The following is a 15,266-nucleotide window of genomic DNA, read 5'->3' as shown; positions in this document are numbered from 1 at the left end:
GAAGCCTGAAAAAAAAAGATAGGTTTTGCAGCATATTCAGAAAGTCAATGGAGACAATGTTAAGGGTTTGTGAGATGTAAAGAAGAAATAGAGCTATGCAAATAATGGATTTTTTTGGTTTGGTGGTTGAACCGTTAAAAAATGTTTTGGATCAACCCAATCATTCTGTTTGGTTTCCAACTTTTTTGACCCTTTTAATTATTTAAAAATAAAATTGAAGTAATTTTTTTAAAGTTTCAACTTAAAAAATGTCAAAACAAATTGTTTTTTAAATTATTTTTCATTTTTTTTTCAACCAACACAATTTGCTGAATTCAACACAAATTAGCAAAATGTTTCAATTGTCCCAAATATGGGGGGTTTTTTGTTTTGTTTTTTTTTGAAGGAAAAAAGTTTAGTCTGAAAAATTTTGCTCAGCTGTAGGAAGAAAGAGAGAATGAGTCATGTCTAAGAGTGAAAAATAAAACTATATCAGACAACATAAGAAAGGAATAAGGGCCTCATTTATTTCTCATTGAAACAAAATCTCCCAGTTTCACTTGGGATAGTCAGGGCATTACGAGGAAGATAGTTTAAAGAGGCAATGTGAACCTTTTGAAGAAGTGTTTGTTGGTGTTTGGGTCTGTATCCCTTTAAACAAACAAGGAATTGATAGGAATGGTGTACATGGTTTGTGAGTAACCAATAAGCTTGTCATCTCAGGTCTGGGGGTCAAACAATAAGAAACAAGCTGTGCAGTTCTGTCACATGACAGCCATCTCAGGCAACCTTCAGCAGATAGAATTACCCACACAATGGTCTTGTCACCATTACGACTATGTATTGTACAATCTTTTTTTAGCAACAATGAGGCAATAAATTCAGTTTTCTTAAACTTTTTTTCTGCAAGTCATTTATTAACAATGATGCCATATTTGCATGGTTAGAGTCGCTTGATGGAAAAGCTCCTATGATGGAATCTGATTATGCATCAGAAGAAAATAAATAGTCTGTATGATACATCATGTCCATTCATACTCTGGATAAACTAGAAGCAATCAATAAGAAAACAAAATGTCCACATGTCTGAAACAAAATGTCTAATTCTTTATTGATTGTACTTTGTTCTTGAAGATATAACCATATGTTTTCATGAGTGTGTCAAGCAACGAGGCTTATAGTCAGTTATATATATATATATATATAATCATTACAGATGTTAGGCTAAATAAAGAATTTTAAAAGTTCATTCTTCAGCACTGGATGAATTATTGTTCACTTTTATGTCAGTTAATAGTTTTTTTCTTCTGAGTCACTGTAACAAAAACAGAACTCAGGCTCAAAAACTTCAAAAGTGCTTTCTGTGCGTTGACAATTCATACAAGTAGTAGAGGAAAATTCCCCCAAGTTCTAAATATTTTGGACAGACCGCTGGCCTGTGTTGAACCAGGAGGAAAAATATTTGTCTTCTCTTCTTTTTCGAAATATATAATGAATGAGTATAGATTCTAACTGTCCAGTATGCCATTTCTCCAATTAAATGCTGCATTTGATCCATGGGTTAACGTCTTAACTGGTGGGTTAATCATCTGCCATCTATTCTCCTCTTTAAGCTCTTCACAGAAACACATGCCCAGTGAAGGTATCTGGAAAAACAGAGAGATTTCAACTGGACTTTGTATTAGAACTTTCCTGAATACATTGGAAATGGGGAAGACATACCATATAGACTGAAAGCACAGCGTAATTAAACAGTTTGCATTGTGGAACAGGGGTGTGTATCTTGAGAGCATTTTAGGAATACAGATCAAGATATTCTCCCACTTGACCTAAAATGAATTGGTAGCATGAGGAAGTCCTATCTGTTGGACACTAATGGAGCTTGTGTCAGCTCCACAAGCTCTTCCAGAGATCTGATAATCAAGCTATGTTCTTTCTATCTCATGCATCATCACCAGTAATAAACACACTGCTGACCAAATTCTCCCCTCCCTAACACCAGTGCAACAGGTATAATGGAAGGGAAAATTTGGCTTACAGAATCTTTGTTACCAGTGGTTATGTACAAACCAGAAAGCATAGGTTGGTCATCAGATCCCAGGATGAGCTTAAGTATCAGAGGGGTAGCCGTGTTAGTCTGAATCTGTAAAAAGCAACAGAGGGTCCTGTGGCACCTTTGAGACTAACAGAAGTACTGGGAGCATAAGCTTTCGTGGGTAAGAACCTCACTTCTTCAAATGCAAGTAATGGAAATCTCCAGAGGCAGGTATATATCAGTGTGGAGATAACGAGGTTAGTTCAATCAGGGAGGGTGAGGTGCTCTGCTAGCAGTTGAGGTGTGAACACCAAGGGAGAAGAAACTGTTTCTGTAGTTGGATAGCCATTCACAGTCTTTGTTTAATCCTGATCTGATGGTGTCAAATTTGCAAATGAACTGGAGCTCAGCAGTTTCTCTTTGGAGTCTGGTCCTGAAGTTTTTTTGCTGTAAGATGGCTACCTTTACATCTGCTATTGTGTGTCCAGGGAGGTTGAAGTGTTCTCCTACAGGTTTTTGTATATTGCCATTCCTGATGTCTGACTTGTGTCCATTTATCCTCTTGCGTAGTGACTGTCCAGTTTGGCCAATGTACATAGCAGAGGGGCATTGCTGGCATATGATGGCATATATAACATTGGTGGACGTGCAGGTGAATGAGCCGGTGATGTTGTAGCTGATCTGGTTAGGTCCAGTGATGGTGTTGCTGGTGTAGATATGTGGGCAGAGTTGGCATCGAGGTTTGTTGCATGGGTTGGTTCCTGAGTTAGAGTTGTTATGGTGCGGTGCGTGGTTGCTGGTGAGAATATGTTTAAGGTTGGCAGGTTGTCTGTGGGCGAGGACTGGCCTGCCTCCCAAGGTCTGTGAAAGTGAGGGATCATTGTCCAGGATGGGTTGTAGATCACTGATGATGCGTTGGAGAGGTTTAAGCTGAGGACTGTAGGTGATGGCCAGTGGAGTTCTGTTGGTTTCTCTACTGGGCCTGTCTTGTAGCAGGAAGCTTCTGGGTACACGTCTGGCTCTGTTGATTTGTTTCTTTATTTCAGATATCAGGAATGGCAATATACAAAAACCTGTAGGAGAACACTTCAACCTCCCTGGCCACACAATAGCAGATGTAAAGGTAGCCATCTTACAGCAAAAAAACTTCAGGACCAGACTCCAAAGAGAAACTGCTGAGCTCCAGTTCATTTGCAAATTTGACACCATCAGATCAGGATTAAACAAAGACTGTGAATGGCTATCCAACTACAGAAACAGTTTCTTCTCCCTTGGTGTTCACACCTCAACTGCTAGCAGAGCACCTCACCCTCCCTGATTGAACTAACCTCGTTATCTCCACACTGATATATACCTGCCTCTGGAGATTTCCATTACTTGCATCTGAAGAAGTGAGGTTCTTACCCACGAAAGCTTATGCTCCCAGTACTTCTGTTAGTCTCAAAGGTGCCACAGGACCCTCTGTTGCTTTTTACAGGATGAACTTGTGATACTGGCAACACAGATCACTCTTTTATTCATAAACGGAGCAAATACGATTTGGGCTCACTGAGACACAGTGAACATGGTACCCCACTGTACCACTTTACAGACTGACTTTTCCAGATGGGAGCTGTGCTTTCTTGACATAGGCCGCACAACACCTTGGGAGATGCAAAGGGGACACTGTTATCCATCTTAGTGACAGACAAACCAAGATACCTAGGGGGAGATTTTCAAAGGCACACCTGGCAGTTCGGTGTGTACCTCCCAGTGACTTTCAATGGGAATCTGGTGCCATGGTGCCTTTGAAAATCTTCACCGGAGAGACATGATATGCCCAAGGTCACATGGCAGTTGACTGGTAGAACTCACATCTCTTGACAGGCAGTTGTGTGCTAGAACTACTGAACAGAGCTCCCTCCAGAATCAGAGAGTAACTCTTGTTTTGAGCAACTGAAAAAACAAACAGCCCATTGCTTGAGTTGGTTCCTTACTGAAAATATACCAAGGAGAAAACAGTGGGCAAGAGCTTCCTGTTGGAAAAACTTCTTACCTTTCTAACCAATGAGGCAAAATCATTGCTGTCTCTGGCTGGGAGCCCTAGTACAGGTCGAGTGAAGGAATCCAGGGATGAGCCATGACCCACTATCAGGATGATACCTGTTACACCAAAATAAATAAAGGAAGGAAGAAAGAAATCTGTAACTTCACAATTCACCGTGTGTTGGTTATGCTTATTGGCTGTTTTTGTGTTTTTCATCTTTGCAGAGCTGTGTGACATATAAACTGGACAGGTGTAAATATCCTGTTTGGTATGTTTCATGCAATTCAGCTAACAAGACAAGCATTTGCTGGGGGGAAAATGAAGCTTTCAAAACAAAAAAAAGCTGCCTTACAGTGTCAAGTCACATCCTGACAAACTACAGGGGCGTAGCGAGTGCCCTCCGTACCCTCCGACTGGAGGAGGCCCCGCAAGGAAGGAGGCCCCTAAAAGTGGCAAAAAAAATGCCGCATTCCAGTTTCTGCATTGTAAGGGGCCCTGCCTGGACATATGTTCGGAGGGGGCCACGTTCTTTGTTGCTACGGCCCTGACAAACTAAGACCCTGCATATGATATGATTTAGCAATGGAGTATTTTACTGCCTTATGTTTAGTCTTGTCTATTTCTATTTTAAATAATAGATATATTAATTTAGTATAATGTTTAATAATCTACCTCAAAGACAGGGCAATACCAAGCATCCATACTGAATGTATTTCATATGGCACAGATGTTTCCGATCCTGCCATTGAAAACATGAGGCACTGAACGCGAGAATGTGAAATATTTACCGTTGCTTGTACAGTCACTGAGAATCTGTTTTATAACTGCAGAGCATCTGCTAACATACTCTTCATAACTTTCCGATGGCACCAGGGAGGAAAGTGGGAAAGTACATCTGATAATAAAAACCACAGAGGAGTCACTCATCTAGGTAACATTTGTTTGTGTATTGGGACAGTGTCAACATTATCAGTAAACAAACTGGTACCTATACACCATCTTTACCTCAGAGACTGCACTGATCTGAAGCATGGTACTTCAACTCACACCAAACAGTAGCTTTCTCTGCAAGTAGTCCAACTGAATCCAATAGAGGAACTCACAGAATAAGATACTATCCAATGTGAATAAAGGTAGCAGAATCTGTCCCTTAGTAAACCTCACAATGGATCATGCAATTTATAAGAAATATACCCCAGAAATGCTTGTGTTTGGGAAAAAACATACAAATATAGGCTCCTCCAGGCAAGAACATTAAAAAAAAAATCATTGTCCAGGTAGGATGGATTTTAGGCTTAAAAACTGAGCTAAACCCTGAAGTCCGTACTCAGTTCTTATCTATACAGAACTCCCACTGACACCAATGAAATGGCTGATTCCAGGATTTGGCCCCTTGGCTTGAGTGTCCCTTTAAAAATCCCTACCTGTGCCTGCTTTGACAAAACAAATTAAACAACCCTTGTTTGCTTTTTACTTAAAAATAAATCTTTATAAAGACCAGTGAGAATATTTATTAATATTGGGCCAGTCTTAGGATTTTGGGCTGTTGGCCTTCAAGATCTGACCTTATAGTTTCTTTTACTTATAGGTGTCCCCTGCATGTAAAATATAGTGTTTACAAATTAAGGGCCAGATCTTCAGCTGCTATAAATCAGCGTATCTCCACTAAACAGCTGAGGATCTGGCCTGAAATATTTAGGGTTCTGTCATCAAGTCTAGAGTAAATGGACAAAGGAATGTTTTTATTTCCTTCATTATTTCTTTCTATAAAGTCACTTCTCCTGTTAGCTGGAGACCTGCACAGCTACATGTTGCTCTGCCACATGCAATGGCTCTGGTCCAGGAAACTATACCAGCTAACTTCTTTCAACCACACAGAAGATCAGAATCTGATCATCTTATCTCACCCATTTAAAACCAGCGTGAGCAGCGAATAGGTAGCAAGTAGATTGATGTATTGTAGGGCTATTGTACTAGACCTGTCATACAGTACAAAAGTGAATTTCAGACTGTCCTCAGAGCTTTTAAACCACGGGACCATCTCTGAATAAGAGATACAATAGATAGATGGTTAAGCGTTCCTCCTCTACTTTTACAGGGACCCATTCAACATAGTATCCAAGCACCAATTCAGAAAGCAGGGAATAAGTAGTAACTAAAAACCTGTGAGGAATGCAGATATCTTTCAGTGTGTGATCATTGATAATAGGTCATTCTATGTATTACAGTAGTGCCAAGAGACCCCAAGTGAGACCAAAACTCCATCCTGTAGGTACTGTATATATTGGCTATGTGTGGAAGCAGTCCCTGCCCCAAGTAGCTTGCAATCTAAATAGACAAGAAAGACAAAATGTGAAAGAGGAAACAGAGGGAGAGAGGTTAAGTGATTTGCCTAACAGATCAGTGGCTGATTCAGGAACAGAACCCAGATATCCTAATACCCAGTCCAGCACCCTATCCATTAGACAACACTGCTTCTTTAATGCCATTAAAGATCAGTTTAGTTTAGACTGAGTACCTCCACTGATGGCGAGTGATCAGGGTCCTGACCAGAAGATGGTCATGACTTTTACTTAAATAATCTAAATGGCAATCAGTGGGTAGAGATATCATATGTGACTTTGCAGAAATCTCACCACTAAGCACAGTCCTTTCAGGACGGTTACAGACTTCACTGACTCTTCTGTGACCTAGAGATGCTATCTTCTGCAAACAGTACTAGGGGTGACGTGAAACCTTGATGGTGTCTACTGATTTGGAGAGCCCATGGTGATGGAGTATTTGAGGAATACAATATCTGTATATTGATAGCAAGGATCAGAATTACTAAGCAAGAGTCAGTAATGGAGTTAAAAAGCAAAGCTTAGACCTCGATTGGCCTGGCCATAAACATAGAAAAGAAACAAGTGCAATGGCTCTTCCCAAAAGAAATAATAGTGAGGGTGCTGAAGAAAGGAGGAGCCAAAGGAGTTGGAAGGAAGGGGGTTGCAAAGTTACATGTATATGGAAATAGTAGCTACTGGAGACAGTAGATTTTGACCCTGGCCATGTGACAGGAATTAACCTTTTTTAACACTGACTTATGGCAGATGACTGGGGCTAGGAAATGATAGTCGCTTATAATCACTCACGTGGGGTGGGGATAGAGAGAATAGAAACGTGAGCTGTACTTCTGAATGAAATTTGGAGGAAGGAGCACAGGTTTCAGCAGGGAAGGGTTTGGAAAAGGCACCAGGAAGCCAGTCTGTGTACATATGATTAGAATGCTATCTGCAGTTGCAGCATCTCTACAAACAATTCTCTTAAAAAAGAGCCAGTTTTGTTTTAGAAACATGGAGACCTCTCATGTTATTATCCAGCACACTGCACATGAAACATCTGGGGAAGGACACTACACTGTTTTCATTGATGTACAAAATGCATATTTATAGTTTGTTTAGGTTATTCAGTTTGCTGGCTGGCTCCAATGTTGCAACACTTTACAGTTTTCCCTTCCACCCGTTAAGCGCTTTACCCATCTTCAATCGTGGCCTGTCTCTATGGAGTCTTATATCAACTGATTTTTTTTTTTTTTTTTTAGATTAGTGAGTTTGTATGGAAAGCGAGAAACTAGGGGAAATAGTAACTTTGCTGTGAATAGTTTTGAACCTAGGAAAATGAAAGGGTTTGTCTATTCACTCACTCTGAAACTAAGGATTTTGCTCTGTGTTGAGAAATACTATAAAGACACAACACTTTTTTACTTGTCCAGACATGGGAAACCCCAGAGTGAGGTACCTTTATTAACCGAGGGATTTTCTGGGTTTGGCCATGCACTGCAGGTGTAATGCAGCATGGCACTGTGAACAAACAAACAAACAAAAAGAGGCTAGAACAGATTCAATGCCTGGTTCATTTCCTGTTCTGCTGTGGTTTACAAGTATTCAGAACCTGCACCACACCACAGAATTGCATTGTGGAAGGCAGGGACAAAAAAGGGGACTTTGCTGAGTGCAGTGATTATTTTTGAGCAAAACAAAAAATACCACAGAATTTAATGCAGAAATCTATTTTAATGAAACATTAACATCCCGACAACCTATAAAATTAGAATGACAGATGCCTTGCTTTCTGTTCATCTCTCTTCTCCCAACACATTTGGGCTGTCCCTGGTTCCTACAACTCTCTGCTCCAGCGGTATTTGGGACATGAGCTCTGTCTCCCTTACACTTGCTGTTTAGAGGGACTTAGTTGAAAATTGGTGAATTTTTCTTGCTGTTGAGAAGTTCACATGTGGAACTGTGCGAATCTTGGCAGCTACGGGATCATGTGAGATCAGCCCCCATTGGGACAAATTCTGAAACCTTCACTCAATTTTGAGCTGAGCACCAAGGAAAGGACTTGACCCCCACCCCACCATCAAAATGCAATACAATTATTTCTTGGCTGAAATGTGACAAGACAGGAATTTTTTTTCACACTTAACAAATCATGGCGCATAGTTTTTAGCTAAAAGTAAAAACAAAAATATGGATGTCCATCATGAGAGTCTAAAATATTTAGATAATCAACCATAGGCCTGATCTTGCAAACTTGAAGTCAATGCCATTCACTTCTATAGGAACAGGATTCAGACCCGACACACACACTCACCCATCCATATACATGTAAGAATGATTCACCCTTTAGTATGTCACCTTGCCCAAAAGCAGTGAATTATATAGTGAAAGAACTAACTATATATTGGCATGTCCTATCTTGGGACCAAATAATATAGGCTTTACTCAGCCCCTACTCTGTCCGTTGAAGTCAATGGTCTAAATCCTGAATCATTCATTTTTGCAACACTGTCTTGTGAGATTTAAGAACTGCCAAAAACAAGAGAGGTATCAGAAATACACATTAACATACTGTACATGCAGCATTTACCTGTAACTGGGATCTATATTGTAAGTAGCCTCTGTCAGTTCTGTCAGTGCCATAAAGGAGGGAATTATTTTGTTGGCCTCCCATTTGGTCCATTCAAAGAGTCCAGGTTCTACCCTGATTTTAATTTTTTGTTCTAATTTAAGCCCTGCAATAAATAAGAGATTTTAAAAAAGGAAAGGTGCATTCAGAGCTTTAAGCTTTGCCTGCACATGGCACCTTATTCCTGGTAATAATTTTATTAACAAAGTAAAAATACAATGTAAAACAAAGACTATTAAGTACACATAATGTTGACTACATGGAATCTCAGTCCTTCTAGGTACCCTACGCCACATGCTTAAACAATACTTGGTAAAGTTCTGAAGCTGGCAACCCAGGGGAGGAGAAGAAACTATACTATATTCTTGCCAGAGTCACTGTAAGCGTAAATTCTCAAACCACGATTATTTGTGGAGTGATGCCACTGGGTGCTGCGGGGTAGAGAACAAAATGGAGACAACGACTCACTCCGCACAGGTGTTAGAGGGTAAGTAAATATCAAGAAGAAAATTGTTGTATGCTGTTTCTATATACCGTGTAGCTCACTGGGCCTATGTGGAGCAGTAAATCCAAACCTATAAAAACTGTGTTAAAGAAAAATCTCCCTGTTAAAGAGAGGTAACCTGAGTTTTACTCTGTATTCTCAGAAGGCCATACTGATGTGAATTCCCAGCAGAAACGCAGTGTTCCTTCCCAGTTCTGGAATCACAGAGTCCTATCATCCATGGCTTTGTGATTTTAAAAGAAATTTTTGAGTGACCTATCATGTGGGAGTCTTCATTTAAAAAGACTAGTTTTTAATGATGTGGCGGTCTCAAACCAATTGTTAGCAAAGGCAAACTTCCAGGAGAAACTCTCAGGTTTCTTTCCCCGGGTACCTGTCCCTGAGCGTAATGGAAACACTTGATTTTATGACCAAAATCATTCATGGAAGAGTTAAATATAACAATTTGACAATAAGTTAAATTCTACTTAATCTGAAATGTCTTTGTCTTAAACAACCTTAGATTCCATTTTAACTTTATTGGACACGATTCAATTGAATACGATTTTACTATTATAGTGGGAAAACGTTATTACTTCCTCACAGTATCACCTAGCCCTTGCTCTAGACAGAAGTATCTGTCTGCACTGATTAAAGGCAAAAGTACATTTTCAAAAAGCCATGCAGCATTTTAGGTGCTCCACTCTCATTGGCTTAGAGGAAGATTGACTCAGAAATGGCCAGTGTGGTATAAGAACATAACCATTTTGCTAACCTACCTTCTAGCACGTGTTGAGCTGTCTGTATGCAGCGGAGTGCAGGGGAACAGTATACATGGCTAACTGCCTCTTGTTTCTCCAGCAGAGCTTCTCCTGCAATACACATGAGAATTGCTCTTTACAATCATTAGTACTACTGCAAAATATTTCCCACAGATTTAGTTTGAACTTTACAATAAACTGACTTTGAATGCACTCATGCCTCTTTTTAATTCACTTTCCACAAATATTCTGGTGGACAAGCTTACCAGCAGGAATATTTGTGGGAAGAGGAAATGTTAAGTGAATACTAGAAAAACAGCCATAAAATATTTGAATTTGTAAAGGCACTTAGATACACTTATGGTAGATAGAGAAAGACAGGTATTTGCACCACAACCCTATTTCTGAGATTTATACTCATCAAAGCAGGGAACAGAAACACATCATGGATAGATGTATTCAATCTGACTACCCAATACAGTTCAAATATCAATATAGTGAGTATGAACTGCTCACACACAATCTAGAGACCAAGAAACTGCATGTCCTGCCCCACGCTAGCCAGCCAACAGAGAGGCTACAGTCAGGGCCGACCCTACCATTTTTGCCACCCCAAGCAAAAAAAAAGAAAAAGAAAAAAAAGCCGCTCGGACTGTCGCCCGAACTGCCGAAGCAGCCAAAAAAAAAAGAAAGAAAGAAAGAAAAGAAAAGGCGCCCCTTAGCATGTGCCGCCCCAGGCACGTGCTTCTTCTGCTGGTGCCTGGAGCCGGCCCTGGCTACAGTTCACTGCTCCGGTTCAGACTAGAAACAGAATGTACAGTGTTGTGGCACATTGCTCTGACCCTTCCCTGCCATAAGGTGGCAGGCTGGCTCTTGCACTACATGAGAAATTGGCCCTGCTCCCCACCCTGCTGTACAGCTCCCACATGAAACAGCAAGGTCCCTTTCCTGCTGCCCATAAAGGAAATCTACCAGTTATGCTGCCAAGAAGCATTCCTATGGTAAAGCCAGCATGCGCTTTCACAGATTACAGAAGTCTTTCTTCCACCCCTTTTCATTCCTATTAGAATAATATCTAACTTACCTACAAGTCTAGACTGGAAAACACCACAGCATGATAAAGGAGGATCATATTCAAAATGTTTGATGCCGTCTCTTCGTTTTGGCAGACTGGCAGGGAAATTCAGATCTGCTCTGTGGTATTTTCCTAAAACAAAACAGAACATTTCATCCCTATATATAAAGGCCATAGTAATACATACGTACATATTTCTGTTATGCATGCACAATAATTTTCTTCTGCATTTTAGGCAACCCATTTCTGAAAACCTGACCCTAATTGTCTCCCTGGTGAAAAAAGGGAGTGAGTGATTTCTTAATATTACCTCAGGGATACTGCACTTTACATTCACCAAAGCAAACCCGGGAAATTGTTGATTCACTATGGCCCAGTCTCATTGGGTTCTGGGAAAGACAGCAAGGAGGAGAACCGTCTGACAGAATGACACATCTCCTCTGAGTTCCAGAGTAGCGGAACACCAGAGAAAACAAATGCTCTGTAAAATTCAACAGAGACATATATTCACATCAGAGCAGTGGAAACTCTTTTTTACCATTGCCAAAGTTATAAAAAAACAATGTTCTCATAGCAAAAAAGAAAAGGAAATACTTCACAGATTTTAAGGCCAGAAGTGATCATTATGGTCATCTTGTCCAATTTCCAACATAACCCAAGAGACCATGAGCAAAACACAATTCCTCCCCCACTCTCACCCGCAAATATATATATATATATATATATATATATATATATATATATAAAACTTTGTTTCACCTCAGAATCATGCTTTGAAGGCCAAAAAACCCGTCAACCTTGACTTTTCACCTATGCCAGTGTTAACGTTTTGTCATTTCTCCACAAAAATCTCATTGTTTGCTCCAGTTATTCTTGACTGGGTTTGACTAGCACAGCATCATGATTTTGATCAACATTGTAATGTTGAAAAGCTATGTCTAGCCACACAAAATAGGGAAATTTGGGCATTGATCAATTTTTTAAATTTCTGAAAATGCTGGTGAAAAATTCATGTTTTGCACTTCAACTCGAGACAAAAATGTAGTTTCACTGAGCTCTATTTGTACAGTATTACTTGGGTAGGATGACTACATGGGAAGTACTGTGACTATAGCAAATGCAGTAGATCCTCAGAGTTCTGAACACCTCAAGAATGAAGATTTTTTGTAACTCTGAAATGTTTGTAACTGAACAAAACATTACAGCTGTTCTTTCAAAAGTTTACAACTGAACATTGGCTTAATACAGCTTTGAAACTTTACTATGCAGAAGAAAAATGCTGCTTTTAACCATCTTAATTTAAATCAAACAAGCACAGAAACAGTTTCCGTACCTTGTCAAACCTTCTGTTTAAACTTTCCCTTTATTTTTTTAGTAATTTATGTTTAACAGTACTGTATTTGCCTTTTCTTTTTGTCTCTGCTGCTGCCTGATTGTGTACTTCCAGTTCCTAATGAGGTGTGTGGTTGACCGGTCAATTTGTAACTCTGGTGTTCGTAACTCTAAGGTTCTACCGTATTGCTTTGACTATATGATACTACTAGGCTTTTTGTGTATGAAGGGTATTTCTGAATAGCTGCTTTCTTCAGCACTAAAGTTCAGTCTGGTTTGCAGACATTTACAAGTAGTAATTTAGACTTTATGCATCACGGCCATCATGGTACAATATTTTCTTTTCAGTCTGGTTTGCCAAGGGCCAGTCCTCCCGTTCTTTTACTTACCATCTGCAGTTAAGCATTGCTGAATCCAGGACTTCCCAAAAACATGATCCACTCTCTCCCCATGGCGCATCACCAACAGGCCTCTTCTGAGAGCAATAGCCTGAGAAAGCTGGATGCAGTGACCCATTTATATTTTAGTGTTATTAGTTAATTTTATTGCAGTGGCACCTAGAACCTGCAACTGAGATCAATGTGCTGTACACACATACTAAAGGACAGTCCCTTTCCTGAAAGGCTTACAATCATTTGAATAAACTAGACCAGGGGTCGGCAACATTTGGCACGTGGCTCGCCAGGGTAAGCACCCTGGCGGGCTAGGCCAGTTTATTTACCTGCTGACGCGGCAGGTTCGGCCGATCGCGGCCCCCACTGGCCGCGGTTCGCCGTCCCGGGCCAATGGGGGCGGCGAGAAGCCGCGGCCAGCACATCTGTGATTTCAGTGGCTATAGATTAGGTTATAAGACCATGTTTACATTAGGAAAAAGGTGATTAACTAACATGTTAAAATCCTAGCATAGGCACAGCAAACTGGATGAAGAGAATTGGAATCCTTACAATACAGACAGATCTGCATTCAAAATTTCCACTGTACACTGCATCTTATTTTATCTCTGCAGCAACAGATTTTGTTTTGCGTCTGAGGGTGTATCTATGACACAAATGGAGGAGTGGTTGTAACACAGAGTTAGCTTTACCCATGTTAGCTTTAATCTAGCTAGCACAAGGTAACAATAGCAGTGAAGATGTGGCCGTAGGGTCCCCAGCGTGGTCTAACAACCCTAGTATGTACTCAGGGTCCCTGGCTTGTACTGAGGCAGCTAGTCTGAGCTGAAATCTGTGCCACTATGTCTATATTATGATTGTTACCCGCACTAGCTAGATTAAAACTAGCATGGGTGTGTCTACCCGTGCTACAGTCACATCTCCATTTGCTTTGTACACATACAGTACCCTTAGGAAGAGATATTAATAAACTGCAGTGGGAAGATTATGATTCAGGGTTTTGCAATCTTGCTTTTCTGTTTTGAGGGAACTTGAGTGCAGGAGCAACTTCCATCATAGGGACTCTCAAAATGAACACGTGAACTTCTGCAAGAAACATACTGTGGATCAAATCAGGACTCCAACCCAGAGCTGGGCTCTGTGAGAGAAGGGAGGAGGAGCACACAAGCTGTGGTGTCAAGGAGGCATTATATTATGCCCATGGAAGTCATCATATTTTCAGGGTGCTGAAGGGAACACGATGAGGTCTGGTTTTGGGAAGACATCCTCTACATTCTGGCTGCTAGCTACATTCTTCTGGGGATTAGTATTTCTAAGAACCTTTGTTTCTAATGTGCAGGGTTCTTGCAAATTTCAGGCCCCTACCAGGTCACAAGAAAGGAGCTGCAGACAGAATGTACTAATGGTGCAATGCACACAAATGCACCCAGGTCACATGAACATCAGAGCCCATGCACCCAAGTGGGTAGCCCATCTGAGAAGCTGAGATTTAGTCAAATTCTTGCCCTTTGCTGGGCGACCTGTTAATAAATACTGGGGATACATTGTAAAAAAACAAAAACAAAACACCTCCTCCTCCCCCCCAAAAAACCCCATCAATATTGAGGGCAGGGGTTAAAAATGTAAATCTGTCAGTGTTGATGGTGACCCTTTAAACTAATTTACTCTACTATTGTCTTACACACCTATTTATTGTAAATATATATAAAAACACAAAGAAATTACAGACTAGGATCTAAGATCCTACAGTAAGGCATATAAATATCTAAGATAAGGTAAAATAAAATCAGTTTGGCCAAGAAAGTACAAACATAGGGCCTAATTCTGCTCTCAGTTACACTGGTGTAAATCCATTGAAATCAATGGCGTTATGCAGGCCTCAGACTGGTATGAGAGAAGAATTAGGCCCAACGCCTACTGCTAGCAATATCTGCACATTGCTCCACAAGCCATATCACCAGAGTTTGACACAAGCCTTGCTTATACTTAGAGGATCTGTTTACTCCTTGCACATAAAGAAAGTTGACATTTGAAAACTATATTTTTTTCATTTGCTTTGTTATTTTTTACTGGCTGAAGCAAAGAGACATTAAAAATGTAAAAGCAATTTCTCTATAGATAATATTGAGATGAAACTAGAGGGTGATATTAAATGTTCATTTAAAAACATGTATTTGTATAAGCATGTTACCTGCACTGATATTTATGCACCTGTCAAAGAGTAAGAAATGAAGA

General features: G+C 40.2%; 1 protein-coding gene across 1 annotated transcript in view; it reads right to left on the bottom strand.

Moving 5' to 3' along the window:
• Window positions 1–1,198: 1,198 nt before the first annotated feature.
• UBASH3A (ubiquitin associated and SH3 domain containing A) overlaps window positions 1,199–15,266 on the bottom strand; it is a 38,843-nt gene continuing 24,775 nt past the window's right edge. The window contains exons 8-14 of the mRNA XM_054016473.1: window positions 13,029–13,137; window positions 11,317–11,439; window positions 10,251–10,343; window positions 8,949–9,093; window positions 4,829–4,935; window positions 4,050–4,156; window positions 1,199–1,625 (exon numbers count right to left, since the gene is read on the bottom strand). Of these exons, the coding sequence (XP_053872448.1) occupies window positions 1,488–1,625; window positions 4,050–4,156; window positions 4,829–4,935; window positions 8,949–9,093; window positions 10,251–10,343; window positions 11,317–11,439; window positions 13,029–13,137 (822 nt within the window). The 3' untranslated portion in view covers window positions 1,199–1,487. The remainder of the gene's footprint in view (window positions 1,626–4,049; window positions 4,157–4,828; window positions 4,936–8,948; window positions 9,094–10,250; window positions 10,344–11,316; window positions 11,440–13,028; window positions 13,138–15,266) is intronic.

The sequence above is a fragment of the Malaclemys terrapin genome, chromosome 1, assembly GCF_027887155.1.
Source record: "Malaclemys terrapin pileata isolate rMalTer1 chromosome 1, rMalTer1.hap1, whole genome shotgun sequence".
NCBI classification, from domain to species: domain Eukaryota; kingdom Metazoa; phylum Chordata; order Testudines; family Emydidae; genus Malaclemys; species Malaclemys terrapin.
Note: the sequence above shows the minus strand (reverse complement) of the source record. Positions and strands in the feature narration are given on the sequence as shown.